Raw genomic sequence first — 25637 nt, forward strand, 5'->3', positions numbered from 1 at the left:
GCGAAGGTGTGGTAAAATGGAAAGTATTTCTCTATTTTTAATTGAAGATCTCTTATGTGAATTTTGGGTATAAAATCATTATAGTAGCTAGGGTATATATCTTACACCCCCACCCCCCCCTCAATGTCGTATTTTTTGGGATGATCAATTCAAAGTTAGTTGAGTCCATCCAAATATTGGATACCAGGCGAAAAATCAAACAAAGAAAACTAGTAAAAATTATTTTTACTTTTTTTTCATTTCAAATTACTCACGAAAATCCAAAAATAAACTCCAAATTGTATTCCTGATCAAACACAACTTTCAATATCATTTTTTACATTAAAAACAAAAACTTTTTTTTACCACATACTCCTAATTTTCATAACCAAAACGCCCTCAAAATTACACAATATGCTTTGAGTAATTACTAGTACTTTTTTAATGAAAAGTCACATCAATTTACAAATGAATATAATAAGAAAAAAGTTCCAAAAGTTTGGAGATGTGAATGGCTGAGTTCAAACTTGAAAAAGGGATTGTTATAGTTAACAAAAAATGTTCAAGTTAATTACAGAAGTTGTCACATTATTAATATTGGAAATGTGGCTTATCAGAGAAAAAATAAAATATTATATGGAGAAAAATTATATATATATATATTTGGCCCCATATAATGTGATTATCTGACTTATCCTTGGAATTACAGCTGGTTTTCCACTTATCAATAATGAAAATGACCTACCTTATATATTTTATTTTATTTTTAAAAAAGACAAAACACACATATAAATAAATAATGAAAATGACATTTGGTTTTTCCTTATAATTTTTTCCTAATTTTCATCACGAGGAGTAGATAATTTTCCCAAGAAGAAATACTAGTAATTGTATTATGCGTTTGGATAAAGAATTTTGGTTTACTTCATGGTAGTTAATCATATAGAGAAACCAAAATTATAATATTGACTCTGGTTCTAACAGAATCGTATAATCTACTTCTGAATTATATTGTTATTGTTATATATATATATATATAAAATTCTCTTATCTTATAAATTTAAGCGTTAATAAATAAGAAATGTGATAAAATAAATGAATTTTCTTCACTTTTAGTTAAAAGTCTCATATTCAAGCCTTAAGAAGAATTTCCTCACAAAACTAACTACTTTTTACCACACGTAAACAATAATGAATAATTAATTGACGCAGAAAAAATAAATATGAAAACTCTATGGTCAAACTTTCAACTTTGACATCTCTAATGAATGTTTTTAGCTATAATATGATTAAATGATTAATAAGGATAAAAAAAAAGCATGATAATCGTGTTTAATTAGTTACACGAAGTGGACGGTGGGAACAGAACAAAAACTCATAAATGTTACACAACCCATACAATGAGATAAATTTTAGATAAAATTTTGAAGAAAAGAATAAACAAAAACGAGAGAATTATTATTATTTTTTTAAAAAAAAAAAAAAAGTGTTAAGAGGATAATTAATATCATTGAATATTACCAGTAGAAATTTGGTAGAAAATACAGCACATATTTAAGTTTTAAAAAAAAAAAAAAAATTGAAGAAATTGAAAAAGACATAAAGAAGTTTGGCCCCCCCCTCAAGATGTAAATGATGTATTTATGTGCATATCCTTTCTTGTTGGAAAGAATCAGTGATGAAATTATTACTCATATTGCATATTCAGTGGACATAATAATTCTTGAGGATATATTATTTACATATATATACTAATAATAAATTAAAATCACTAAGATAGTACTGATACTAAATTTTCGGATACATCCTCATCCCCTCTAGGATACATTCATGTACCTTCTCGAATACATCTATCTCATTAATTACTGTATCATGAAAAATTCATAATTTTTGTAATTGAAAAATTTTCTGGAATAGAATGTAATTAGCATCAAAATGTATGAAATTTCTGTACTTTATACTACTAAATAAAACTCAAACTTTGCCTTACCTGATGAATAAATACTCTAATTTTGAATATGCATATTTATTTGGATTATTAATTAATTTATTTTTAAAAAAATGGAACTAGTGGAGGTATAAGAGCATGTGCTAAACTTGGATCAATAACCAAGCATGTCGTGTACTAATTGTCAATATTTAGCTTTATGAAAGAATCAATTTAAAAAATTGAAGATCTGAATCAACTTATATTTATTAGTATATATTTGTTAAACCAAAATGTTAACCACTTTTTATGATCTTTTATGCTGTGTTTCCTTTTTACTAAGTACTATATCTTAATTAATTAATAATTATCATTAAATTAAATTGTGTTAGGTAAGACTTGTCTGGTCCTGGTTTTGTTTCTCGCTTTTAGAGTAAGATCTCTAAACAGGAATTATAATTATATAATAATAATAATAATAATAATAATAATAATAATAAATAAACTAAGATATTTGATTCTTTACATTTTTACTCTTTTTTTTTTGTTTCCACGTTGGGTGAGAATATTTGGCTTACAAATTTGTTTCTTTTTCCCATGATAAGGTTTTGTCTTTCCTCTAATTTATGGAGTCCCAATAATTCTGATTATGTTGAATAATTCGATAGATGGTAAACCCTTCTCCTTTTGAAAATGCGATATAAAATTATTCTATAAAATTAAATTGATTTAAAACTAAAATTATTTAAATTATGTTTTTCTCATAAATATGAAATCAAATAAGTTGTAAAATCTATTACTAATAACTATTTTTAAGGAGTTATGATTGGATTCTCCATGATTTTTGTTATATCGATATTGAATTTTTCAAAATTATACTAATTTTACCGTATCCAACACATATATGATATATATATATCAATATTTTAAAGAATTCAAACACTTTAATAAAGCCACTACTTCTTATTTATATATTCTACTCATTTTGTGTTAAAAGGTGGAAAATATGAATTTTGTGAAATTATTATAGTGCGTTCATATTCTAAAAATTCTAGACTCGCTCGATTCTCATTTCAAAAACAAAAAGTTACCCCACTTTAATAGAAAAGGGCAAATTGGGAAACAAAAGAACGTGCGCTGACGTATTGTTGCCTTTTGGCCCACACAAAACTATGTCGTTTTGTACTGATTAACCACTTAAACTGTGTCGTTTTGTGTGGCCACAGCTTTCTGGTTTCACGAGTATTAGGATTTGCTAATGAGACGGTTCGGTCAAATATTTTAAAGAAATTATACCATTCTAAATTTTCAGATTTTTTATAATGTATAATCAAAATTTATTTTCTCACAATCCTCTCAGTAATATCAAATTTTTTTTAACTTTTAAATATCACCTCAAAATATACTATTGTTAAAATATTTTATTTGCAAATATGTTCTTGAAGTACTTTAATTCTTAAAAGTCAAGAATGTAAAAAATTGTTGCATATTGTTTGATCTTAAACATTTAATAAGAGTGCTTGCATAAGTATTGTCGTATTGTTTGATGGTCTATCTATTATAGTATCTTTTAATTTTAAACCTAATTAATTAAAGGTTAATAACAAAGCAAAGACCTAAAATCGTTCTGTCACGAGATGCCTAAGACCTAGATTATATTTATACTAGTAATATTATCCGCGCTTCGCGCGGAAATTTAATATCACATAATTTATAAAATAATACTTACAATCTATCAGTCATTTGAACTAAAATACTATATTATCTAACATACACAATTACGTAGCAACGAACATTAATAATGAAAAGAAAAATAATAATTATAACATTTTATCATTTATCCTTCAATCGACCATCTTTAATTTGATTTTATAATTTATCCTTTTGCCTCCATGAAGTGTTACTATTTGATATTATTGGGAAATTAGATGAACATCAAGATGAAATATTAAATTTTCTAATAAATACATAATACTTATATGTACTAACAAATACTTATAATAATAACTTTGCAGAACATAAACAACAAAATTTAAAATATGTACTAAAAAACAAAAATTAATATCATAAGTATAAATTAATGATTGTGAAAAAAATATACCAGGATCTATAACAATAGAATGAAACATAAAGGAGAAAATTGAGTCAACTGAATGCACAGTGTCCCCTTAGAAAATTATTCACATCCAGTACCCGAGGTTTAATTGAATAGATCTTCTCAGGATGAAACGATTTTATTCACAAATATTGATACAAAAACAATAGTGTCAGTGAGCCATTCAACATGAGCAAAGTGCTTGAATATTTAATTGTGCAAAAGAAGAAGAAGAAAAAGTTGTAGAATTTTTGTTGTTTTGAAATGAGAGGAAAACCCTATATTTATAGACAACAAAAGATAGTGTGAACGAATGTTTATTGTGCCTTATCGGAAATGTCACAACTCTTTGAAAAGTTACAACTCTTCGAAAAGGTCAGAACCTTTCATGAAAGTCGTAACTCGTCATAAAAGTCGCAACTCTTCATAAAAGTCGCAACTCTTCAAGAAAGGGGATGACTATTTTTGGGTAACTCTTCTTAAAAGTCGTAACTCTTCATAAAAATCATAACTTTTTATAAAAGTCATATCTTTTCATGAAAGAGGAAGGCCTATTTTTGAAAATAAATAAATTTAAAAGGAAATTCTAGCTTGTGATGGCGCTACGTGGGAGAGCCTAAGATTTTCTTTTATATAAATATATGATTCGAAAAATATTATGAAATATATTTATATATTAAATTTAACATATTGTTAATATATAAAATATATTTCGTAAGGTTATCGGTTCAGTTTGAATTTTTTTAATTTTTTTTATAAATTAAAAAAGACCATCTCAATTGTTTGAAATAATTATACACCATAAAAATTATATAAATCGGTATTTGGTAGGTTATTCATTTTCTATTGACACCCTAATGAGTATCTTTTTATAGAGCAAATGACATAAATGGTCCCTAAACTATCCTAGTAGATCTAAAATGGTCCCTTAACTATACAGTTGACGGATATGGTCCTTTAACTATTCACCTTTTTGTCAAATTTGGTTTCCATCCACTTTTTATGATACCGTCAACAAACGTCGTTCAGTACGCACTCTCTCTCAATTTGGAGCTGTTTTTGTGCAGTTTGGTGACCTTTTTGGAGCTGTGTTTTGTGCAGTTTGGTGCTGATTTTTAGTGGTTGGTGCTGCTGTTTGTGCAGCAGTTTGGTGACGTTTCGGGAGCTATTTTTTTTTTTAGGTGTTCTGGTGCTGCAATTCGATCAAAGTTTGATAGCTGCTATTTTTTGTTGTAGTTTAAGTTATTTTCTGCACAACAATTGTTGAAAACAAAGCACTATAGTTCAATTTAGTTGCTGATTTTTGAATTTTTCTGCAATTTTATGCAATTTCATTGATGTAATAACCGATTATTAACATGAAAATAGAATCGTATTTTTGCTCACAATATTTTCTCAATTGTGTTCGCTACTTTGCATTTTGCTTTAACTCGCATGAAATAACGACCAACGACTTAATTGCAATAAGACAATAAAAAAAAGAATTGAGAAAAAAAGTGAGGAAATAGTGAGATAATGGACAAAAGAAATGACGAAAAAGAAAGTCAATACAGATTGACTTAACATATTAACGGTGTTAACTAACAGTATTTTAAAAAAGTGGATGGAAACCAAACTTGACAAAAGGGTGGATAGTTAAAGGACCATATCCGTCAAATGTATAGTTAAAAGACCATTTTAAACCTACTAGGATAGTTTAGGGACCATTTATGTCATTTGCTCTCTTTTTATACTACTCTCATTTTCTTGATTATATATATTCATTCATTCATCTTTTTATCTACCTCTTCTCCTTTCTTCCCATTTCTCCCAATTTTTCTCTGTTTCCATAGTACCCATTTCTTTTCTTTGGTTAAAAAGAAGGAAATTTCCTTCCTTTACTACCAAACAAAGAAATTGGGTCTTTTAGTTTTCTTGTTTTGAAGCTATAATTTGTTATATATACTGTGTTTGAGTTTCTAACAATTCTGTAATCACTTCTGAGTTTTTTGGGGTTTTGGGCTTGTGGGTGTGGAGAAAAGATAGCATTTTATTGTTGTTATGGCAGGAGTTGGATCAAGATGGAAGGTTTTTCGGCCATTACTGTCAATTTCTTGGAGTTTTCTTCTGGCTGCCATATTTGTTTCAGCTGAAAGAAGTTTGAAGAAGGAAATTGTTGCACAAAATGCAACTCACCAGTCAGATGCTGATTTACTTACTTCAGTTGTGCAATTCTTGTGGAAGCCTAATGAATCTGGTTACCAACATGTTTGGCCGGTAATTTAAAAATTTGATCTTTTTGATTCTGTTGTATTTTGTAGCTTTTGAGTTTTTTTGAATTAGTGATGATTTGTTAGTTTTATGTGATCTAGTATAACATTGATTGATAGTAGTAGTGGACTAGTTGGTACTGTTAGTGTGCCTAATTTAGTTTGATTGGGTGGGACCGTTAATGGACTAAAATTGAATCTGGATCAATTCGAGATACTTTGAAGTAAATGGAACCCACATCCATGAAATGTAGAAATATGTTATCTTTATGCATATTCTTGTGGCACTTTTTGTTTTTTTTTTCTTCTGAAGTTGGAGAATATGGAGGTCAACATGTATATTTACTTGCTGTTTGAGATCAAGAAGAGATTAAGAATGAAGATGTTTAGAAAAACTGATAAAAAAAAATCTAAGATGGAATCCATATGAGTAAGTTGGTCAATGTGAAGTTTGCAATACAGAGTAGTTAATGTTAATTTTCCTTTTGAAAGTGACTGGCATGATGCTTCTGATCTCTGAGATGGTGGCATGTTGGAATTTTGACTTGTGATTGGGTTGCCACTTCCATGTGCTACATTGACTTATAAAATCTTACTTTTATAGCTTGGTCATATTTTTCATTAGGCTCCTGACCCTCCTGTTTGCCTTATTTCTGTTGACATGGTTGACAAGGGAAGTTTTGAATGTGTGTTACTTGATGTCATTGCAGGAGATGAAATTTGGATGGCAAATTATTGTTGGTTCGATAATTGGATTTTTGGGAGCAGCATTTGGGAGTGTAGGTGGTGTTGGTGGTGGCGGCATATTTGTACCTATGCTTTCTCTCATAGTTGGATTTGATCCAAAATCATCTACTGCAATTTCAAAGTGTAAGATTAGGCGCCCAGTATAAGATTGACTTTTAAGAAATTTAATTGTTAATTTCATGACTTCAAGGACTTAACAAATTGTGGTGAATATAATTATTCTGATCCTAGTGGACTTGCCCATGATTTCTGAAGTGATGGAACTTAATGATAAAAAGAAAGAAGAGACAAGGGAACTTAATGAGTAATGACTTAAATAGACCCTGAAGTTTTCGCCTGGAATTGCTCCTGACTCAAGTTTTCTGTGGAAGACTATCTTCATGCTCCTTCTTATCAATAAACTTCTTTCCCTCCAGATTTTTCGAGCTTCATTCAGTCATCTTTTGTTGGCAGATTGCTGGATATTCTTTTCCCTTTCTGTGAGAAGTATATAGGGGCTTTTAGCTTAAGACACCTTTTGAATATGTAAACAGAAAATAGCTTCTAGATTAGACAAGCGGTGCATATCAGATAATTTACTCCCTGACAGATGCGTTTTCCCCAGTCTTTTCCCTTTTGCCAGGATAAGTGCAGACCCCCTGTGGAATTCACACTATATCAGCACAGTGCTGTAGTAGCAAGTCTTAATTTCTGAATTTTCATCTTCTCTTATTACCTGCTCTCTCCTGGTTAAGGGACTCACAGATTCTACTCTTGTTTGTCAGGTATGATCATGGGAGCTTCAGTCTCTACTGTTTACTATAATCTAAAGCTCAGGCATCCAACGATTGATATGCCTATTATTGATTATGATTTGGCTGTTCTCATCCAGCCAATGCTGATGCTTGGCATTAGTATCGGAGTTACTTTCAATGTGATATTTGCTGATTGGATGGTCACTGTTCTGCTAATAGTACTCTTCTTCGGTAAGATTGCACTTGAAATATGACACACTTTGTGTTTCCTTTACTCACTGCACCAACAAAACTTCTGAACTTGTGTAATCGTTGCAGGTACATCAACCAAGGCCTTTTTGCGAGGGGTTGAAACGTGGAAGAAAGAGACTATCCTGAAAAAGGTTAATGAATTTTTCTTCCTATTTGAATACTGTAGTCTGTACATTGAAACAGCATGTTTGAATTGTTTGTACTTTTGCACCCTCTTTTCACCCATTCTAGTGGGCATCCATTCTGTACAGTAGATAGCATGTCTGATGGGTGATTTTATTCCTAGTATCGTGATGCCTTGTCCCATTGAATTCTAGCAAGGCCATGTAAATAAGGTCATATATCTTAAGTGTTGGTTTTGATAATCACATGTGTTTCATACTTCAGGAAACTGAGGCTGCGAAAAAGTCAGGCGCAAATGGTAGGCTATACAAACAATTTTTTTATTATATATGAGTTAATGAGATTTCAATCTCAGTATTCTTTTCTTTCCTGCTGATATGGTTTTTTTGTGCTCATCGTTGGTGAAGACGCAGAGTACAAGCTCCTTCCTGGTGATGCCAACGATGCTGAAAAGAAAAAAACAGAAGCTTCCGAACCTGAGGTAACTTATCGTAGATCTTGAAATGACAATATTCTGCTTCTCTTGATAGTTTAGATCTAATAAGCTATGTCACTTTAGGTACCTATCATGGAGAATGTTTGCTGGAAGGAAACTGGACTCCTGTCTTTTGTTTGGGTTGCATTTCTAGCTCTGCAAATTGGCAAGGTTTTCATCTTTCCTTATCTGTATTTTTTTTTATGATCCACATATACTCAGAGTTGATGCTCTTGTGTTTGGATTGTTTATTAAAGTTGTTTCAAATTTTGTAAACTAACTCGCCTTGTGTTTTGTGGAAACAGAATTATACAGACGATTGTACACCACTATATTGGGTGGTGAATCTGTTGCAGGTTCGTGTTTATCTATGTTAAAGGTTGATGCAAAGTCTTAAATCTCAAATATTATTCTAGCAATGAATATGAACCTTTCAATGTCCTGCAGGTCCCAGTTGCCCTTGGTGTATCATCTTATGAAGCTGTTAGCCTGTACAAGGGTTGGAGAAGGATTGAATCCAAGGGAGAAGACGGAACTAACTTCCGGGTGATGCAACTAATTGTTTATTGCTTTTTTGGAATAGTAGCTGGTATGGTAGGGGGACTTCTTGGATTGGGTGGAGGATTTATCATGGGTCCTATGTTTTTGGAGCTGGGCGTTCCTCCTCAGGTGCGTGTATATGTTATCCTTAAGTGATATGGGGCAAAATAATATTATTGTTTTTTCCATACATAAGGGCTACTTATCTATGGTTGGTTCATTTTGGTGGTTATGCTTCTGCTGAGTTTTATTTCAGCCGATAATCTTTAATGATCATGGTTTTTTACCATGACCATATGGTTTTGTTAAAAACATAAACAGCCACAAAATTGGACAACTGGTCCCTCAAAGTTGGTGGGAGGCTTTGGGGTGCAGGCTGATCTGCCTGATATGTATGGCGGCTTGAGCTATGAAATCTAAGCCAGACCAAACTTGCATACAGGCAACAAACCTTTTGGAAATTCTCAGAAAATAATCTATTGGTACTCAAAATGGCAATTAATAATTAAAATTTTAGTCATGAGTTCAAGCATACAATTTTCTGGATGCAAATGTAAAGTCGAAGGGATCTCAGATATGTTAGAAACACAGATAAAATCTCGACTTCCTGGATTGAAAGAGACACCCAAACAATGATAGTCGAAGACTAGAAGGTGCCGGGATATGGCCTAAAGATTTTTGATGGAGACAATTTCAATTATCACTAGTTTAGTAATGTTTAAATGTGCCTCTTGATTTTTAACAAATTCCATGGTCAATAAAAACAGTGACTTTTACCACAAAAGTTTGTGCTGAATGTTCACTTAAGTTAATAGGGTTTTTTCCATTTGCATGTAGAATTAAGCAAAATTCTTGGATACATCATTTCTCGACGTACTGGATTAATATTTGTGTATTATGAGTTATGACATTCACAAACCATCTTCCTCTAGCTTCACGAATGAATCATTTCCAAATTTTTCTTCCGTGTTTCATTTTACCCATACCTGATATCCATGTTAATCTTACAGTTAAAAGAGCTTATCTTGTCATCTTTGAAGTTTCCCATATTTTTGTTTTTCACCATATGTGGTTGGGTTTTTTTCTTTTGCTTTCATTAGAATTACGAATTTCAGTAAATTGAGTTGTTTGATGCTTAGTCTGTAGTGTCTGTATATTTCGCAAGCAGACATTAGGAAAATGTTTTATGTTTGGGTCCTGGACAATCTCTCACGATTTATTTCATGGAAGTTGTCCAAGACTAAACTAAGGATAAAATTTAGGATTTTTATTAAGTTAGAAGTAAAATTATCCAGTGTTACTAGGATTTTATTTTTCTTTTAAAAGTTAATTTAATTATAATTTATAAACCAGCGTATGAATAAATTAAGGGAGTTTAGGAGGAAGAATCATTTTACTTGATCTGTCTTCATATCTAATCAACTTCTTATCATACTTTATAGTGATCGTCTCATGTTACTGAGTTTCTGCTTTTAGGTTTCAAGTGCCACTGCCACGTTTGCAATGATGTTCTCCTCATCAATGTCTGTTGTAGAGTATTACCTTCTTAAACGTTTCCCAGTTCCTTATGGTATGTGCTGATCTCTTAAATTAACAATCGACTACAAAGTAGATTTTTCACCTGTATATAGGAATTGAAAGTTGTATTCTTGCTGCAGCTCTGTACTTCGTTGCCGTGGCAACTGTTGCTGCTTTTATTGGGCAACATGTTGTAAGGAGAATGATTATGATACTAGGAAGAGCATCACTTATCATCTTCATCCTTGCCTCCACAATTTTTGTGAGCGCAATTTCACTAGGTACGTATCTGTATTTCTTAGGCAACTCATCAGCATCAACATTTAGTTGTCCTCTCGAATGAATCATCACTTCATTCTCTATTTCAGATTGAATTGGTATTACAATCTCTTTTCTGGTTTGACAGGTGGGGTTGGTATCTCAAACATGATCGGCAAGATCCAGCGCCATGAATACATGGGCTTCGAGAACCTTTGCAAATATGATCCTTAATTAAGTTCAAGTTTAGGTGAAGCAAAGTGGTCGTACATTAGTGCTTCCCTAACTGAAGTAGAGGCTTATGTTGGAGACCGATTCTTGGGTTGGTGGAGGAAGATAACCACCATCTCGATTTAGCTAGTTCAATTCTACATTAGATATACACTGGCAATGAATCTGCTGTGGAAGATTTCTGCTCTGGAGAAATCTGTTGTGGTATATTTATGCTGTGGGTGTTTTTCCATTAGGGAATTTATTGTCATTTTTGTGTGAAATGGAATTCAGTTTTGAACACCAGAAATAATGGGAGACAAAGTCATTTGAATTGTAAAACTCATGTGTTATCTTGGTGTAAAACACTATAATCTGAATTATTATTGATTCCATGTTGCCCCTTTTGCTAGTAAGTAGTACTTGAGCTTTATTTATTGATGTCTCATTCAAAGGAAATTAATTATTTTTGATGTCTTGTAAGTTGTATGATTGAGGACATTGTGCTAGACATGATTCACTAAAGAAAATATATGATGATTTTTTCTCATCTATAGCCAAACTCCTACTAAAGACACATGAAACAATTTAAGAAAATTCTTACATGAACTTCAGGATGTTTTTTTGTTTTTCACCTGGTGTTCGATATTTGTATTTGACAGCTTGATTTTGCATTTGGGAAGTTTCACATTGGAATTTAAGTGTTCCCTAATAAAGGCGCCTTCATATTTAATATGGCTTGAATCAAGACCTTTTATTAAGAACGAATAAGTATTTACCATGATATTTGTTGGATCTTTGACTAGAAAACAGTCTAAAGTTAATTCCACTGTACATTAGCTCCATACACTGGGATAATATAATAGTAAGAACAATGGTGGAATTAGAGTAGTAATTGCGTATTCACAGAAATTCAATAATTTTTGTTCAAACTTTTTATGTTTTAAAATATACACTAAATATCTAGAAATATTTAATTGTGAATTCACTTAGTATTTTATCGAACCTATAAACTTCAAAAGTTAAATCCACCTCGGAGATTTAGAAAGACAAGTGGATTCAACAAGAATTAGGAATTTTGATTTCTTTTTTTTTTTAAATCTGAGGGTTATGTTGCACTTGCTCTCGCTTGTGAATTTTACTTGGCCTCTCAAAGTTTTGAACAATGCCTATAACTTTGTTATCACTTGCGTGGATTTTTTACTTTTATGTCGCATCCGTGTCGTATTCTTCAAAACTATATTACTTTTGAAGAATACGACATGCATCCATTGACGTTATTGAAGAGTCTAGGTGATCACATATCAGTATTCTATTTTTGTTACATTCTTTTTATTCTATGAATCTTTACCTAATCCAATTGCACGCATGTAAGTTTGGTCATATTCTAAAAAATATATAAAATAAATATGGGGGGATGGCTCTAGTGGATTGGGTAGCCATGAAAGCTACTGGTCAGAAGACTCAAATTCTAGCTAACAACTTTAGACCCAAATTGATTTACTTTGTGAGTTGGCACATGCGTGTCAATCAATTTGAATCAATAATTTGTACCAAAATAATATACTATTATTAACCCCTATAATCTCAATGTGTCTCATGGTTGACAATGGCATAATAGATTTTTTCTGGTGTTCGATATTTATTTTGAGGCTTAGTTGATTTCGATTTGTATTGGAAAAATTCATTTTGAGGTAAGCATTTTCAATCAAAGATAATATTATCTTAGAGATCAAATTCTAGACTCTTGTCACCCATCATAGTTTGTGAGTCAGACTCACCAATGAAGGAAAGTGTTCTTCATGGAAAATGATGAATATTATCTCAAAAGTATTTATATGTTATTCAACCAAATTTAATGGAGGCAAGTAAGAATGGGTAGTGGGGGTTTGGAGGTGCCGGGGGAACAGGGGGGGGTGTGGGATGGTCAGAGAGTGAAGAGGAGACAATAAACTTGAAACGTCACTTATGCAACTTGTTTTTTCTATCTATTAGGGAAGTAATTTTCCTCATATAAAAAAATTATTTTTCAAGAAAAAATATTTTCCAGACATTTTAGTCAATCAAACTTAAATAAATTGAAGAAAATATTTTCCTTCCAACCAAACACATGCCCTAAAAGAAAAATGTTAATTTAGAATCTTAGCCCTTAATCTTTCTTGAGGTGGATTTATTGTGTAAATAACAAGCAATTTCTAACCAGTTGAGTAAATTGCACTTAATTTTAGATTATATAAAATGGAAAATGTTATAATTTAGAAAGTCAAATATGGATGCGAAGAAAAGTTTCATGAGAAAACATTCAATTTAGTTGAAATTTTCAAAATTTGAAGTAAAGTTAAATTATTGACATATAGTTATTTGACCTATAATCAAGGGGTTGTTTGGCTCACTTACTAATTATTGACAGGTGTTTGTTTATCAAACTAGTTCATTATTTTATCAAATTTGAAACATAAATCAGGCTTAATATATAGTCAATCTCTGAGATTTGTCAGAATATTTCATTTAGACATTCAAACTAAATCATGTTACAATTAAACACCTCAATTTCTGATCAAGTGTTCCAATTAGACACTTTTAGTTCAAATTTTGAAAAAACTTTTACGCGTGTTTTCATTTGTCTATTAAGTAGTTATGTTAATCACATAAAATATATCATCTCCTTTAATTATACGCATCAACCTCAAGTAGAATACGTCATAGGTTTTACAACTTATTGATGCAAATGGGTATAACTAAAGAAGATATATTTTATGTGCTTAACTTAACTACATAATAAATGAATAAGAACACATAAAATATATATTCAAAAAATGATCTAAATGTGTCTAGTGGAACCTTTACTAGGAGTTGAGATATTCAATTGGAACAAAACCTTGTTTCGAATGTTTAAATGGAATATCCTGACAAATTTAAAGTGTTAGATATGTATTAAGTCTATAAATTGAGAATTTTCAAATTTCCACACACAAAATTTTACTAGTTATTTTTTTACGTTTATATCGACAGCCTTTAAACTTGTCAGTAAATTACCTTTAAATATTTGAAGCACAATATGCTCTAATTGAACACATGACAATTTCGGACTCAAATTTTGAAAAAAGCTTTTGCGCACGTTCTCAGGCACCAGTTACTTAGTTGAATTAAACACTTAAAATACATCACACCTCTTAATTATACACATTAGCTAAATAAATCATAAAATCACCGGTCTTGTTCCACTTGAGGATGGTTTGTATAATTAAAAGAGATAATAAATTTTATGAAGTAATTAACTTATCTATGCAATAAACACATTATAATACACCCAAAAGCTTTTCCAAATCTTAAGTTGAACATATATACTAATATAAACAATTTATCATAAGTTCAAGTGCTCAATTAAAACATGTTATAATTCGAATGTCTAAATAAAATTTATCGTCAAGTTTACGGAATTATCATGTTTTTCTTTTTTTTTATTTTTTATTTTTTTTATATTTTATGTGTGACAAAATTTTAAAATAATCATAGAGCAACTTTTTTTTTTTCCCTTCAAAATCTAATCAATGTCCAAATTGGGAAAATCTAAAGAAAGGTAAGGAAGATTTAGCTTTGTTTGTACGCGAAAAATGCGGTTTCAATAATTTGCCTATATCCACCTGCCTATCTGACTCAGGAAAAACTCGTCGAATCTGCTATAACAAATTAGGGCTTCGAAAACCCTAAAACAGAGAGCTCGTTTTTTCCTTTCCAATCGGAGAAGAGAAAAATGGTGTTCTACTTCAAGGCTCGACCGGAAGCCGGTGACTACACCATCTTTATGGGTCTTGATAAGTATGAGAATGAAGAACTCATCAAATTTGGCTTCCCTGAAGACATCTGGTAACAACCCTTTTTCGGATTTTTGTTTTGTTTTGTTTTTGGGTATAATATAGTGCTTTTTTTTGGTGCAAGATGAGACCTTTGTGTGCTTTGAGGAATTTTGGGTTTGACTTTTTGTGTGCTTTGTTTCTTTTTAGAATGCCCATTACATTGATTTGTTGTTCTTGATTCCCCATATAGTTCTTCATTGTTGACTTTTCAACTAACCAAGTATGGAGTAATTCTTGAATTGTTTAGTGTTTACAATTCATAAATTTTCCCTAATTAGTATTGATCCTAACATGTTGTTCATTGTGTTTCGACTATCGCATTATTTTATTGTTGTTTTTGGCTCCTTTTCTGGTAGACTCTGCACTGTTTCCTTGTTAATTGCTATGTTTTCTTCACTGTTTCCTTCTTTATACCTGGATTTGTTACACTTGAGCCAAGGGTCTCTCGGACACAGCCTCTCTACCTTCACGAGGTAGTGGTAAGGTTTGCGTACATTCTATACTCCACAGACCTCACTTATGAGATTTCACTGGGTATGCTGTTGTTGTAGTGTTGATAGTTTCTTGTTTTATGAACAATCGGGCATATGTACAGATTCCAACACAATATTTGCAGATTACTGGAATTTAGCAGATTCTGTTTCAAATCTTACATATTCTTAACATTCCCTTATAGCTGGAGAATTCTTATTGTATGCTTTTTAGCTTGTCGCAAATATGACTACTCTTGGAACCTCAAAGAGATTTTGCAAGTACATTGGCTAGTTGGTTGTTTGAATTGACAAAAGTAGTATTATTAATCCTAATTCGATCTTTTTGTTTGATAGAGTGACTCTGTGTTTTATGTGCATTATGCAGTGATGTGAAACAATATGTAGTGTGGCTTGACTATCAAAAGTCAATTTTTGGTTGTGCACTTGATCATATTTTTCAACTCTTAAATCATCTGCTTTTAACCCATAAATTTGCGTGTGACAAAAGCTTTGTCTTGATGTTCTTCTGCTCTTGATTACCATGTCTTGTTTTTTTACTTGCAGTGATATTCATATTGACTGCCAATTAGAACATAAAAATCCATAAGTGGATTGTTTTTCAGAAGGCAGTCTTTCCTTGTATACATTAGAGTAACTAACTTCTTTTTCCATCTTCATATAATACATCATGTTTTAGATGTATATCAATGTATCTTAGAATGAGAATTATTGCCTTTGAAGTCTGCCGAAGCTTGTGAACTAAGTAACCACACTAATAGAAAATGAAATATGGAGTTGTATTATTGTGGAATAGTTGAGCTTACCAAACTTTTTGTTTTGATGACAAGGGAAACCCGCAGCCGCTACCCTTTGGGTGCGGACAGGGTAAAACCCACACTCCTATGCAATAGCTCGCAAACCACATAGGAGAGGTAACCCGCACTAGGCAAGCTCGGTGCGACGAGCTCGACCCAGAAGGCAAACCCCTTGCTTTCGCTGGCAAGGGGTTCCGAACTTGAGACCTCCAACATGGAAGTCCCAAGCCCAAACCACTAGGCCATCCCGAAGGGTTTACCAAACTTTATAAAAAAATAAATAGTTAAATGTGTCTTGGAATGTTAGGGGACTGAATTGTGGTGGAAAGAGGAGGCTAATTAGAAATGTGCTAACACATGGAAAGTTGATGTAGTGTATTTCCAGGTAACAAAGCTAATGTGGGATATCACCGAGATAGTAAGGGGAGTGTGGGGTAACAATTGGGTAAATCATATCCAATTGGAAGCCAGCGAGTGCATTGTTATTATGTGGGATAAACGGGAATGGGATGGAGAAATAAGTAGTGTAGGCATGTATTCTGTTTCGAATAGCTTCACGGGAAAGAATCAAGACTTCAGTCGGCATCTAATTGAGGTTTATGCCCCAAATGATATACACGAGGGGGAAGAGACTTGGGGGGAAGTTGGTGCTGCTAGGGGGTTGTGTGAAGGACCTTTTGTGCTCTACGGATTTTAACACATCCAGACACCCCTCCGAGAAGAAGATCTGTAACAGAATAAACATGGCAGTGACTGACTTCTCTGGTTTTATTGAAGATATGGAATTGGTGGATCTGTAGCTGATAGGGGAAAGTTTGGTGTGAACAAAAGCTAATAGATCAAACAGAAGATATTTTTGATGTTTTAGACTATTTATAGGAGCAATAGATAGATGCCCAAGTTGTAAGTTGTAATACTTTTGAAGGGTGATTGCATATTTTGATGTAGTTACACCCGTGGATATTTAAATTAAATGTACTAACAATATTAAAACCTATTCCAACTAGTAGATATTATGTATATGGATCTTTTTCTCCTATTGTGTCTTATTTTAGCTAAGTCTGCATTAACTCCATGAAATTGTAAATCTTTCGAGACAACTTCCTTCCATGTAATTTTAATTCTATCTTGTGCACTTTTAAACTCTTCCACTCACCATAGTTTCACATCTACGGATCGGTGCATGTCGATGCAGGTCATGACCAAAATCAACCCGAGCACATGCCAACGTTTTTAATCTTATCAATCTTGTATGCCTGAACATCACTAACCTATCGGCTACCTGCTATCCATCAATTCAAGTAGTAGATAGCTCTATCCGTCCAAATTAGGCGGGAAAGAATTCACCTTGTATGTTCTGTGCTAGCATTTGAACCTTGAAACTCAAGGTTGTTACCACCTCTAAGTCACCACCTTAGGGGCCTAATGGAAGTAGATATTAACTAAACTTTTTCCTTTGCTTTCATGATATTTTTAGAGGTTATGTGAATGTGTATGGCTATTGGTTATTTCTGTGGCTTGCTTAGTCTTTGAAAGTATTAGATTGTTGCTGAGCATGTGGTACTATATGCAGGCAATCTTATGATAAACATGTGTATATTTATTAGTTCTTTGATATATATGTGAATTTGATTTGACAACGTTTACTATGTTGTAGGTTCCATGTGGATAAAATGTCATCAGCCCATGTTTATTTGAGATTGAACAAGGGTCAAACATTTGATGATATACCTGAAGGTGTATTGGAAGATTGTGCTCAACTTGTCAAGGCGAATTCTATCCAAGGTAAATATTTCTGTCCTGAAAAGGTTGCACATTATTCATAGGTTGATGGCTTTTCAATACCCTTCCCGCCAAACTGAATAAAAAAGGAAAAATGGAAAAGAAGCGTCACATTATACCTGCCTTAAGATCTTTGGTGAGACATGGTTTTTGACAAACTAGAATCTTCTTTTGGAGCAGATTTGAGACATTCTCCATGTGAATCGGTTTATGTTTATGTTAAAAAGACTAATGAAGTTGTATGTTAGTATATGCCATAGATTCACATAAATTGTACGTGTGACCTAATACTCTTACATAAGTAATTCTTGTACATTGTTACTAGATTAAGTAGGCGTTTGGACATGCGATTATCATAATTTCAGATTCCAAATTCTCCAAAAAGCAGGATTTGGGATTCCAAATTGTGATTTCAATTTTTTTTAAAATGTAACACACTATCCATAAGTTTATATTTTGTGAAAAAAAACCCATCAGTTTAAATAGTGCGAACAAAGACTCATGTTCGGTGTGAAGAGATTGTCCGTACCATATGAAAGTATTATATTAAAGAATAACACATTTTGTAGAGGAGGCAGTATCCATAGTAAATCTGATAGGTGTTTTTTAACTGTTAGGATTTCATAGTTGGATATGCTATCCTTTCTCTCTGTATTTATGGTATTGGCACTATCCTAGTGTCTTTTTCTTTAATACTCAAGTTACCATTCTCAAAAATATTAAAGAATAGCCCCCAAGGCCTAGCTCGAGCGGCAAAAGGTGGAGGATTTGTGACTTAGGTCGCAGGTTCAGCCCCACACCATGCAAAGCGAAGCCCGATATTTAAGTGGTGAAGGGTAGAGGGGCGTGCCCATTATCCACCGAGTTTAGAAGGCTGTGATTGGTCCAAAGAGCGGCGGGTCACAGGCGGATTTCTCGGTTATAAAAAAAAATTAAAGAATAACTAGTTAATACTATTGTTGATTGATTGATCCTTATAAAATTATGTGTATTAACAAACTATGGTTTGTTAATTTTTTAAGAATGTGTAAGAATTAGAGAAATTTTGATAGTTTACATAACTTGTGGATTTTTCATGTTTATGAGAAAAAATACAAATTAAGAAATTCAAAATGCATGTGTAAACAAAACTTCAACTTCAAATCAATGTGATTTCACATCATGTCCAAACAGGGTCTTAAGTCATTAAGAAGTTCTCTTTTCACATGATATCAGGACTTCTATGATTTTCATGAAGACTTGAGTAGCTTTTGCCTACGGCTGCATACCCGTGTTAAAACTTCTCGTTCTTCCTGAAATTTGCTAGCATTGCCATTTTCTGTCACCGTTCCAGCAGCATCATTTCTTCTTTTCAGATTTACCTCTCTTTCTCATCTCTTCCAAGTTAGTATTCAATCTTTCGCTGTCATTTTTCATGTCTAGTAAACTCATGCCACATTTAATATTAACATCTAGTCAGCCGATACGTCATCCTCAAGTCAAGGGACGTATTGTTGTCCAGTCAGTTGAAATGTCAAAATCACCATCCAGTTTATGACGCCTGTCTAGTGACACATTCAATTAGTCTTATCAGCAACATATCACTATGCAGTTGTCCTCTCTAGTCAGCATCTTGGTAATGTCACATTGTTATCATTGTTCATTCAGCACCTTGTCAGATCCATGTCTTTTTCGCAATACATTACTTTTCCTATCGATGCTCCTCCGGCATCACTTTGCTTCCTAGTGGCAAGTTACTTTCCAATTTAGATATATAGCTCTAGTTGACATTATATGAACATCGTAGAATATTACGTATTTGACAGTAAAATATTTACTTGCCTTAGAAATGTGTACTACCTTGATAGAAAAAAAGAAGGGAAAATAACAACTTAACATATTGCAAGTAACCTAAGACTAACTATATAAAGGAGTTTTTCTCATATATCGTTTCTAAATTAAAGCAATAATTTCTTTCTCTATTTTTAAAAAAAAAATTGTACTACGGGAGGTCTAACCTTAGAGTCACATATCATGGCTATTCATGTGCCTTGACACGTATTTAAAGTTTGGCATGTTTGGCTTGGTTAATTGACCCTTCTTCTAGTGTGTGGGGTTTGAAGACCTTAGTCAAGCTTCGGTCAAGGGGAACAGCTACCAAATGTGTATTTTATTTTTAATCTGTTGCAATGTTACTGTCAGCGTATATGCTCGTGATTGTACATGAAATGCCGAATTTTATTTAAATCAATAATCTAGGTTTAAAGAATCTGTCGAGACTGCTATTTGGGTAACCTTTCTTTATCCTCTCCATCTTGTCAATTATTTAAATGACACCATCTTGGCAATTTGACCTCATTTTTGCAGGAAACAAGGTAAACAATGTCGATGTTGTTTATACTCCATGGCAAAACCTTAAGAAGACTGCCTCAATGGATGTTGGGCAAGTTAGTTTCCACAACCCAAAAATGGTGAGCATTTTCATGCATTTAAAATGCCTGTGCTTTAACTAACGTGTGCAGATTTGTATGTGGAGTTTTTTTCGGAGGTGGGAGATTTGTTTTGATTGTGGATGTGAAAGTTAATATATATCATGATTTTTTCTTAGGTTCGTACCGTGAGGGTTGAGAAGCGAATAAATGAGATAGTGAATAGATTAAACCGTACAAAGGTGGAAAGGAAGCCTGACTTGAAAGGTAAGTTGCACATTCTGCATATTAATTTTATTTTGAGTAGCCTACAAAGGCTTACTGAATTGTTTGCTGGTAAAAATAATAACTACCTAATTTATTTCTATGCATGAAAGTTCCATTTCTTAGGACTTCCCGATGTCTGATGCACTTCCACTACTAATAGTAACAACATACCCACTGTGGTCCCACAAGTGGGGTGGGGTGGGGTCTAAGTTGCTTAGACTCGGGTGCGGGTATCCGAGACGGATGCGAATCTGAGAGTCGGATTCAGCAAAATCCAAATTTTAAGATTCGGGGGTGCGAATCCGAGTATGGATATGGGTGCGGGGATACGGCTAAATTTTTTCAATATTATAAAAATATAGTTATAAAGATATTCTAAGTTTGAGAGATATGTTGTGAAATTTTTATTTTTATTAAAAAGGCCACAAAAAGTTAAATCGACTAAACAACTGCATAAAATATATACCATAAAATAGCCACTAAACAACTGCCTAAAATATCACTTAAAATATTTATAAAATATATATAATGATTAATTGTGTATTTTGGTACAATTGCATACAAAATAAAAGGAGTATAATTGTTAAAGAAGAGAGAGAATATAATAAACATGAAAAATATAATTTATTTCATAAAAAAGGACACTTATTTCGAGAAACCCTTCATCTCTGGGAGTTCTTTTTCAAGAAAAATTGAAAAAACTCTGTACTTCGTCAAGAAGAAAGATAAAAAAGACTGTATTTCCTTGTACTTTTTCAAGAAAACTTTCTTTCTTCTCTGTACTTTTTTGAAGCTTTGTCCTCTTTACTTTCTCAAGCTTCTATCATAAAAATAGCTCCACCTCCTCACTAAAGACGTCGCCGGAAACTGATCTTTTTTTCCCAAATCTTTTCTCGGCTCTGGTCAATGTGTCCGGATCGGATTGACCGAATCCGACACGCACCCGCGCCCACACCATGGTCGCGTCGAGATGGGTTCGCCTGCAAATATGAAGAGTCCGCACAACATAGGGTGGGGTGTGCGCAGACGTTACCCCTACCTTTGTGGACCCTCTGCTCAAGAATCGTATTTCAGAATAGGTTTGGAAAAAAAACTAGAGTAAATAAGCTATGATGAAAATATAAGAGAAAGAAAAAGTTCTGACAACAAAATAGTAAAGATATCGAAAGTAAAAGTAACAACAATAGTAATAAAACTGAAGAATACGGTTATGCTAGCAAATTTATAATATTACTGGAAAGGGAGCAGAAAGGTGCTCCGACCTACTACTGTGCTCTACCACTGAGAAGAGAGAAGTTGCTCGACTACTTACTAACCGTCTACCCTAATCCTCGACCTCCTTGCTTTCCTATTTAGTGTCATGTCCACTCCCCTATTTTCACAAATACTAATAAACTTATTAAGTAGGCTTAAGTCATCGATGGCTCCTTAAAGTTGTCCGCATTTTTCATTTAGACACCTGGACTAGGGCCAATACCTATTGAACACCTAAATTGTTCAAAAAGTGTACCTATTAAACACAAAATGCTGATATGACAGAAAAAGTGTTTTTCACCTTCTTTTGGCGCTTGAAGACATCTGAATTCATGTTTTGATTAGTTTTTTTTTCAAAAAAACTTACACTTGGCATTGTAAATAATTAAAAAAAAAATTAATCCAAAGAAAAAAACCCCACCCCCCTTCCCCTCCCCCTAATTTCAGTCGTCGTCTTCACCTGTTTTCAAAATCAATTGCATGTTGTGTCTATTTTTTTTAAAATCAAATAATTGGATCTACTAAAGAAAGAAGAAACAAGATTTTTGGACATTGGAGTAATGAAAATCAACTAATTAGATCTGCCAGAAAAAAAAAAGATTTTTGGACATTGAAGTATAAAAATTTAGCCGCCAACTCCATTTCCGGCCACCTCCAAACAAACATCACCATTCAAATTAAAATATAAACTCATTTAACTTATAAAAAATTAAATCAAAGAATTTGATAAAATTAATTTGGGTCCTCTTGATTTCTCTTTTGCACCCGATTTTAAAATAATTATCCGTTAACAAACTCTGCTTCTTCATCACTCTCGTACGAGTTTTCACTTTATATCTTTCTCTCACGTATTAGGTACGGAAAATTATTGTTATTTTAAACAAATTGAATCTACATGTAGTTTGAGAAGATAGAGAGTGGTTTAAGAAAAGAAATGTTGCAGGAAAGAAGATGAAGAAGAAAGGGGTGGGGTAGTGTGGGGCCGGGTAAAATGTGTTATTATATTCAATGTTTTTATGTATATAAAAAAGATTGAAAATGTATTTGAAGTAATTTTTTTTTTAATATAAAAATCATTCTTCCATAATTTTTGGGGCTCATTGCCACATGTCATCTTTTCATTAATTATTTTGTCATGTCATCGAGAGTGTATCACACACATTTTACATTTTTCACTTGTTATCAAAAAATGTCTAATAGGAACAAGATTTGAATAGACAAAAGTGTTCAATAGGTATTAACCCTAGTTGAGGTGTCTAAGTGAAATATGCGAACAACTTTAAGGGGCCGTCGATGACTTAAGCCTATTAAGTATTAGTAGTTAAACTTCTGATGTCCTCATCAAATATATGGTCAATATATTGAAGTTAAAACTTTTAAGGTCCTACTAGTTAAAGTGGGTTTGGTAAAGTGGAATATAGGGAGGAAGCACATAATCTTCTTTTTTAATTGGTGTAAACACATTATTTTCTTGTTAAAAGGAAACACAGTTTCTCTGTAGTACTTCCCAATTTCCCCTTCCTCTAAATTAGAGTCTAGATATTTATCCTGTGCAACAGTTCAGTTGTGATAAACCTTCTTGTTTGTGTTTTTAGCTGAGCGGGAGGCCGTCAATGCAGCTGAAAGGGCGGAGAGGAAGCAGCAGCTTAGAGAGAAGGTAAGATTATCTTTTCTTGGAAAAAAGGGTTAACTATGCTTGTTGAAAGTTTGAAACATGGGAATTGAACAGCACAAGGCATGATGATGCATTGTATTTCTGGGAAAATTAAGATAGTGGGAAAATGTCCACAGAAACCAAAGGCCTTACCCAGTCTGACTGACCTGCAAACCTGGAATTGCACCTTATTGAACATGTGTAACCTGTCTCTTTTTAAATGTGTGGACCTGACTTGGTAAAAAAGACTGACGATGACTAGTTCTATGTAGATTTTGTAATTGGGATTTGATATAAGGACTAGACTAGGTTGTTGGTTTTTATATTTTCCCACAATGGTTGATATGATTATTGCCCATCTTTGCACATCTTTATATTCTATAATTACCCCCCCTGGATTTTCTTAGAGTGATATAGTGCTCTGGAGAAAATTGCTCAACTTGATACAAAAACTGATGTCCTCCATTAATAAGTATGGAATGGGAAAGACAAGAAAGATAAGTTTTACAATTTTATAGCCTTTTGCTTTTTAGTATCTTGTGCTTTAGGGTAGATTCTTTAGTTTTTACTTCATGCCATGTTGGATTTACGTTGTAGCTTTTCCTGCTGCTATAGTTTCTTACATATGCAGTCAAAGTTCTTTATCCAGCTTTGAATGTTTTAGTGCATTCTGATGTACATGTTTATCTCATATCTTTTCCATTTTGAATGATCAGAAACGACGAGAGGATATGGATAGGCTTGAAAAGGAAAGACAGGCTGAAATGAGGAGCTACAAAAATTTGATGGTTGCTGATAAGATGACATCTAACAAAGACGTTGCGTCAGCGAACAAGTCCCTGCAAGAGATGGAGGAAGACTTCATGTGAATGCAAAATCAAATGGATTTAATTGTTTCAATCGCTGCCTTGTTTACAAAATACTAAATGAGAAGCTGCTTAAGAAGAATGCAGAGAAGAAAAAGGAAGAATATGAGGTGGGGCATTGGGGGGGGGGGGGGGGTGAGGTGATCTTTTGAAATGTTTTGTGTTCTTTTGAAACAATTATGGTCCTTATTCAAACATGATCAAATTGATCTTTGTAGGCCCGAACCTGTTTGTTAATAAGGGGTATATGAGCATATGGGTTGGAGTTCAAGCAGAAGCTTACTTGTAAAACCAGTGTTTTGATTTTAATGGTGAAGATGACTTGTTATGATTAGGAGGAGCACTTGATTGTTTTTCTTTTTCTCTCTTTTTGAATTACATATGGAGTGCAGCTTCTTATTAGTCAGCTTGCATATGTGGTCTCTTACATGGTACATCTTGGAAAAGGAATGTTATAGAACCCAAAAGTCAATTGTTGGAATGGTAGGAAATGATTTGGCCCTCAGTTGTTACTCAACATTCATTTTCTATATGCTGCCTTCCATGTGTTCCAGCTTTGAAAGAACAGAGTGGATCCAACCAACATTGACTTAACTATGATGAAGGTCTTAACTTGCATTAGTGCCAGGGTAAGTGTTAGTAGTTCCTGGTTCACATAGGTGATGTGGTATCTCAAGAGTTTGTGGTCTAAACTAGAAAGAAATGGAGAGAAGATGTTGAGGGAAGTGGAAACCATGAGTAGTCATGTTGTGAAAAGTCTGATAAAGTGTAGGGAAGACGACTTTCAAAAGGGACATTTCAAGTTCATTCTCTCCTCTTCGTCTGCCCAACATTCACCCCTTGACCATCCCAACCCACACTACCATTGAACCTCCACTCTCATTGTGTTCTGTTAGATTATATATAAATGTTGTTGAGATAATATTTTTTTGCTTACTTACCAAATACTATAAAATAAGTAAAAAATTCACTTAATTTACCATGAAAAATATGTTTCTTCATACTAAACACGCCTTACTGTAAAGAAATGGATTTAGTCCTAACTCATTTCCAAAAGATAAGCTCATGAGTGAGGACTACCCAAAAGATGACATAAGGACCCAACTGCCCACTGATGACTCCTTTGCGTTCAAGAGTGGACATTTTGGAGTATG

The 25637-nt window shown here is 33.1% G+C and overlaps 2 protein-coding genes across 2 annotated transcripts; both read left to right on the forward strand.

The window, feature by feature from the left end:
* Positions 1-5763: 5763 nt before the first annotated feature.
* LOC125838777 (sulfite exporter TauE/SafE family protein 3-like) lies at positions 5764-11502 on the forward strand. Its single transcript, XM_049517816.1, has 12 exons — positions 5764-6257; positions 6961-7120; positions 7762-7962; positions 8050-8114; positions 8371-8404; positions 8514-8587; positions 8666-8752; positions 8887-8937; positions 9029-9250; positions 10598-10691; positions 10780-10920; positions 11046-11502. The coding sequence occupies exons 1-12, from the start codon at positions 6042-6044 to the stop codon at positions 11129-11131; spliced, it is 1431 nt and encodes a 476-aa protein (XP_049373773.1). The 5' UTR covers positions 5764-6041; the 3' UTR covers positions 11132-11502.
* Positions 11503-14662: 3160 nt separating this feature from the next.
* LOC125838782 (uncharacterized) lies at positions 14663-24843 on the forward strand. Its single transcript, XM_049517820.1, has 6 exons — positions 14663-14974; positions 17910-18037; positions 20381-20484; positions 20622-20709; positions 23559-23620; positions 24334-24843. Exons 1-6 carry the CDS (start codon positions 14862-14864, stop codon positions 24484-24486), a joined length of 648 nt encoding a protein of 215 aa, XP_049373777.1. The 5' UTR covers positions 14663-14861; the 3' UTR covers positions 24487-24843.
* The last annotated feature ends 794 nt before the right edge of the window (positions 24844-25637 follow it).

Source organism: Solanum verrucosum, unplaced genomic scaffold, assembly GCF_900185275.1.
Source record: "Solanum verrucosum unplaced genomic scaffold, falcon-dt-bn FXZP01000182.1, whole genome shotgun sequence".
NCBI lineage: Eukaryota > Viridiplantae > Streptophyta > Magnoliopsida > Solanales > Solanaceae > Solanum > Solanum verrucosum.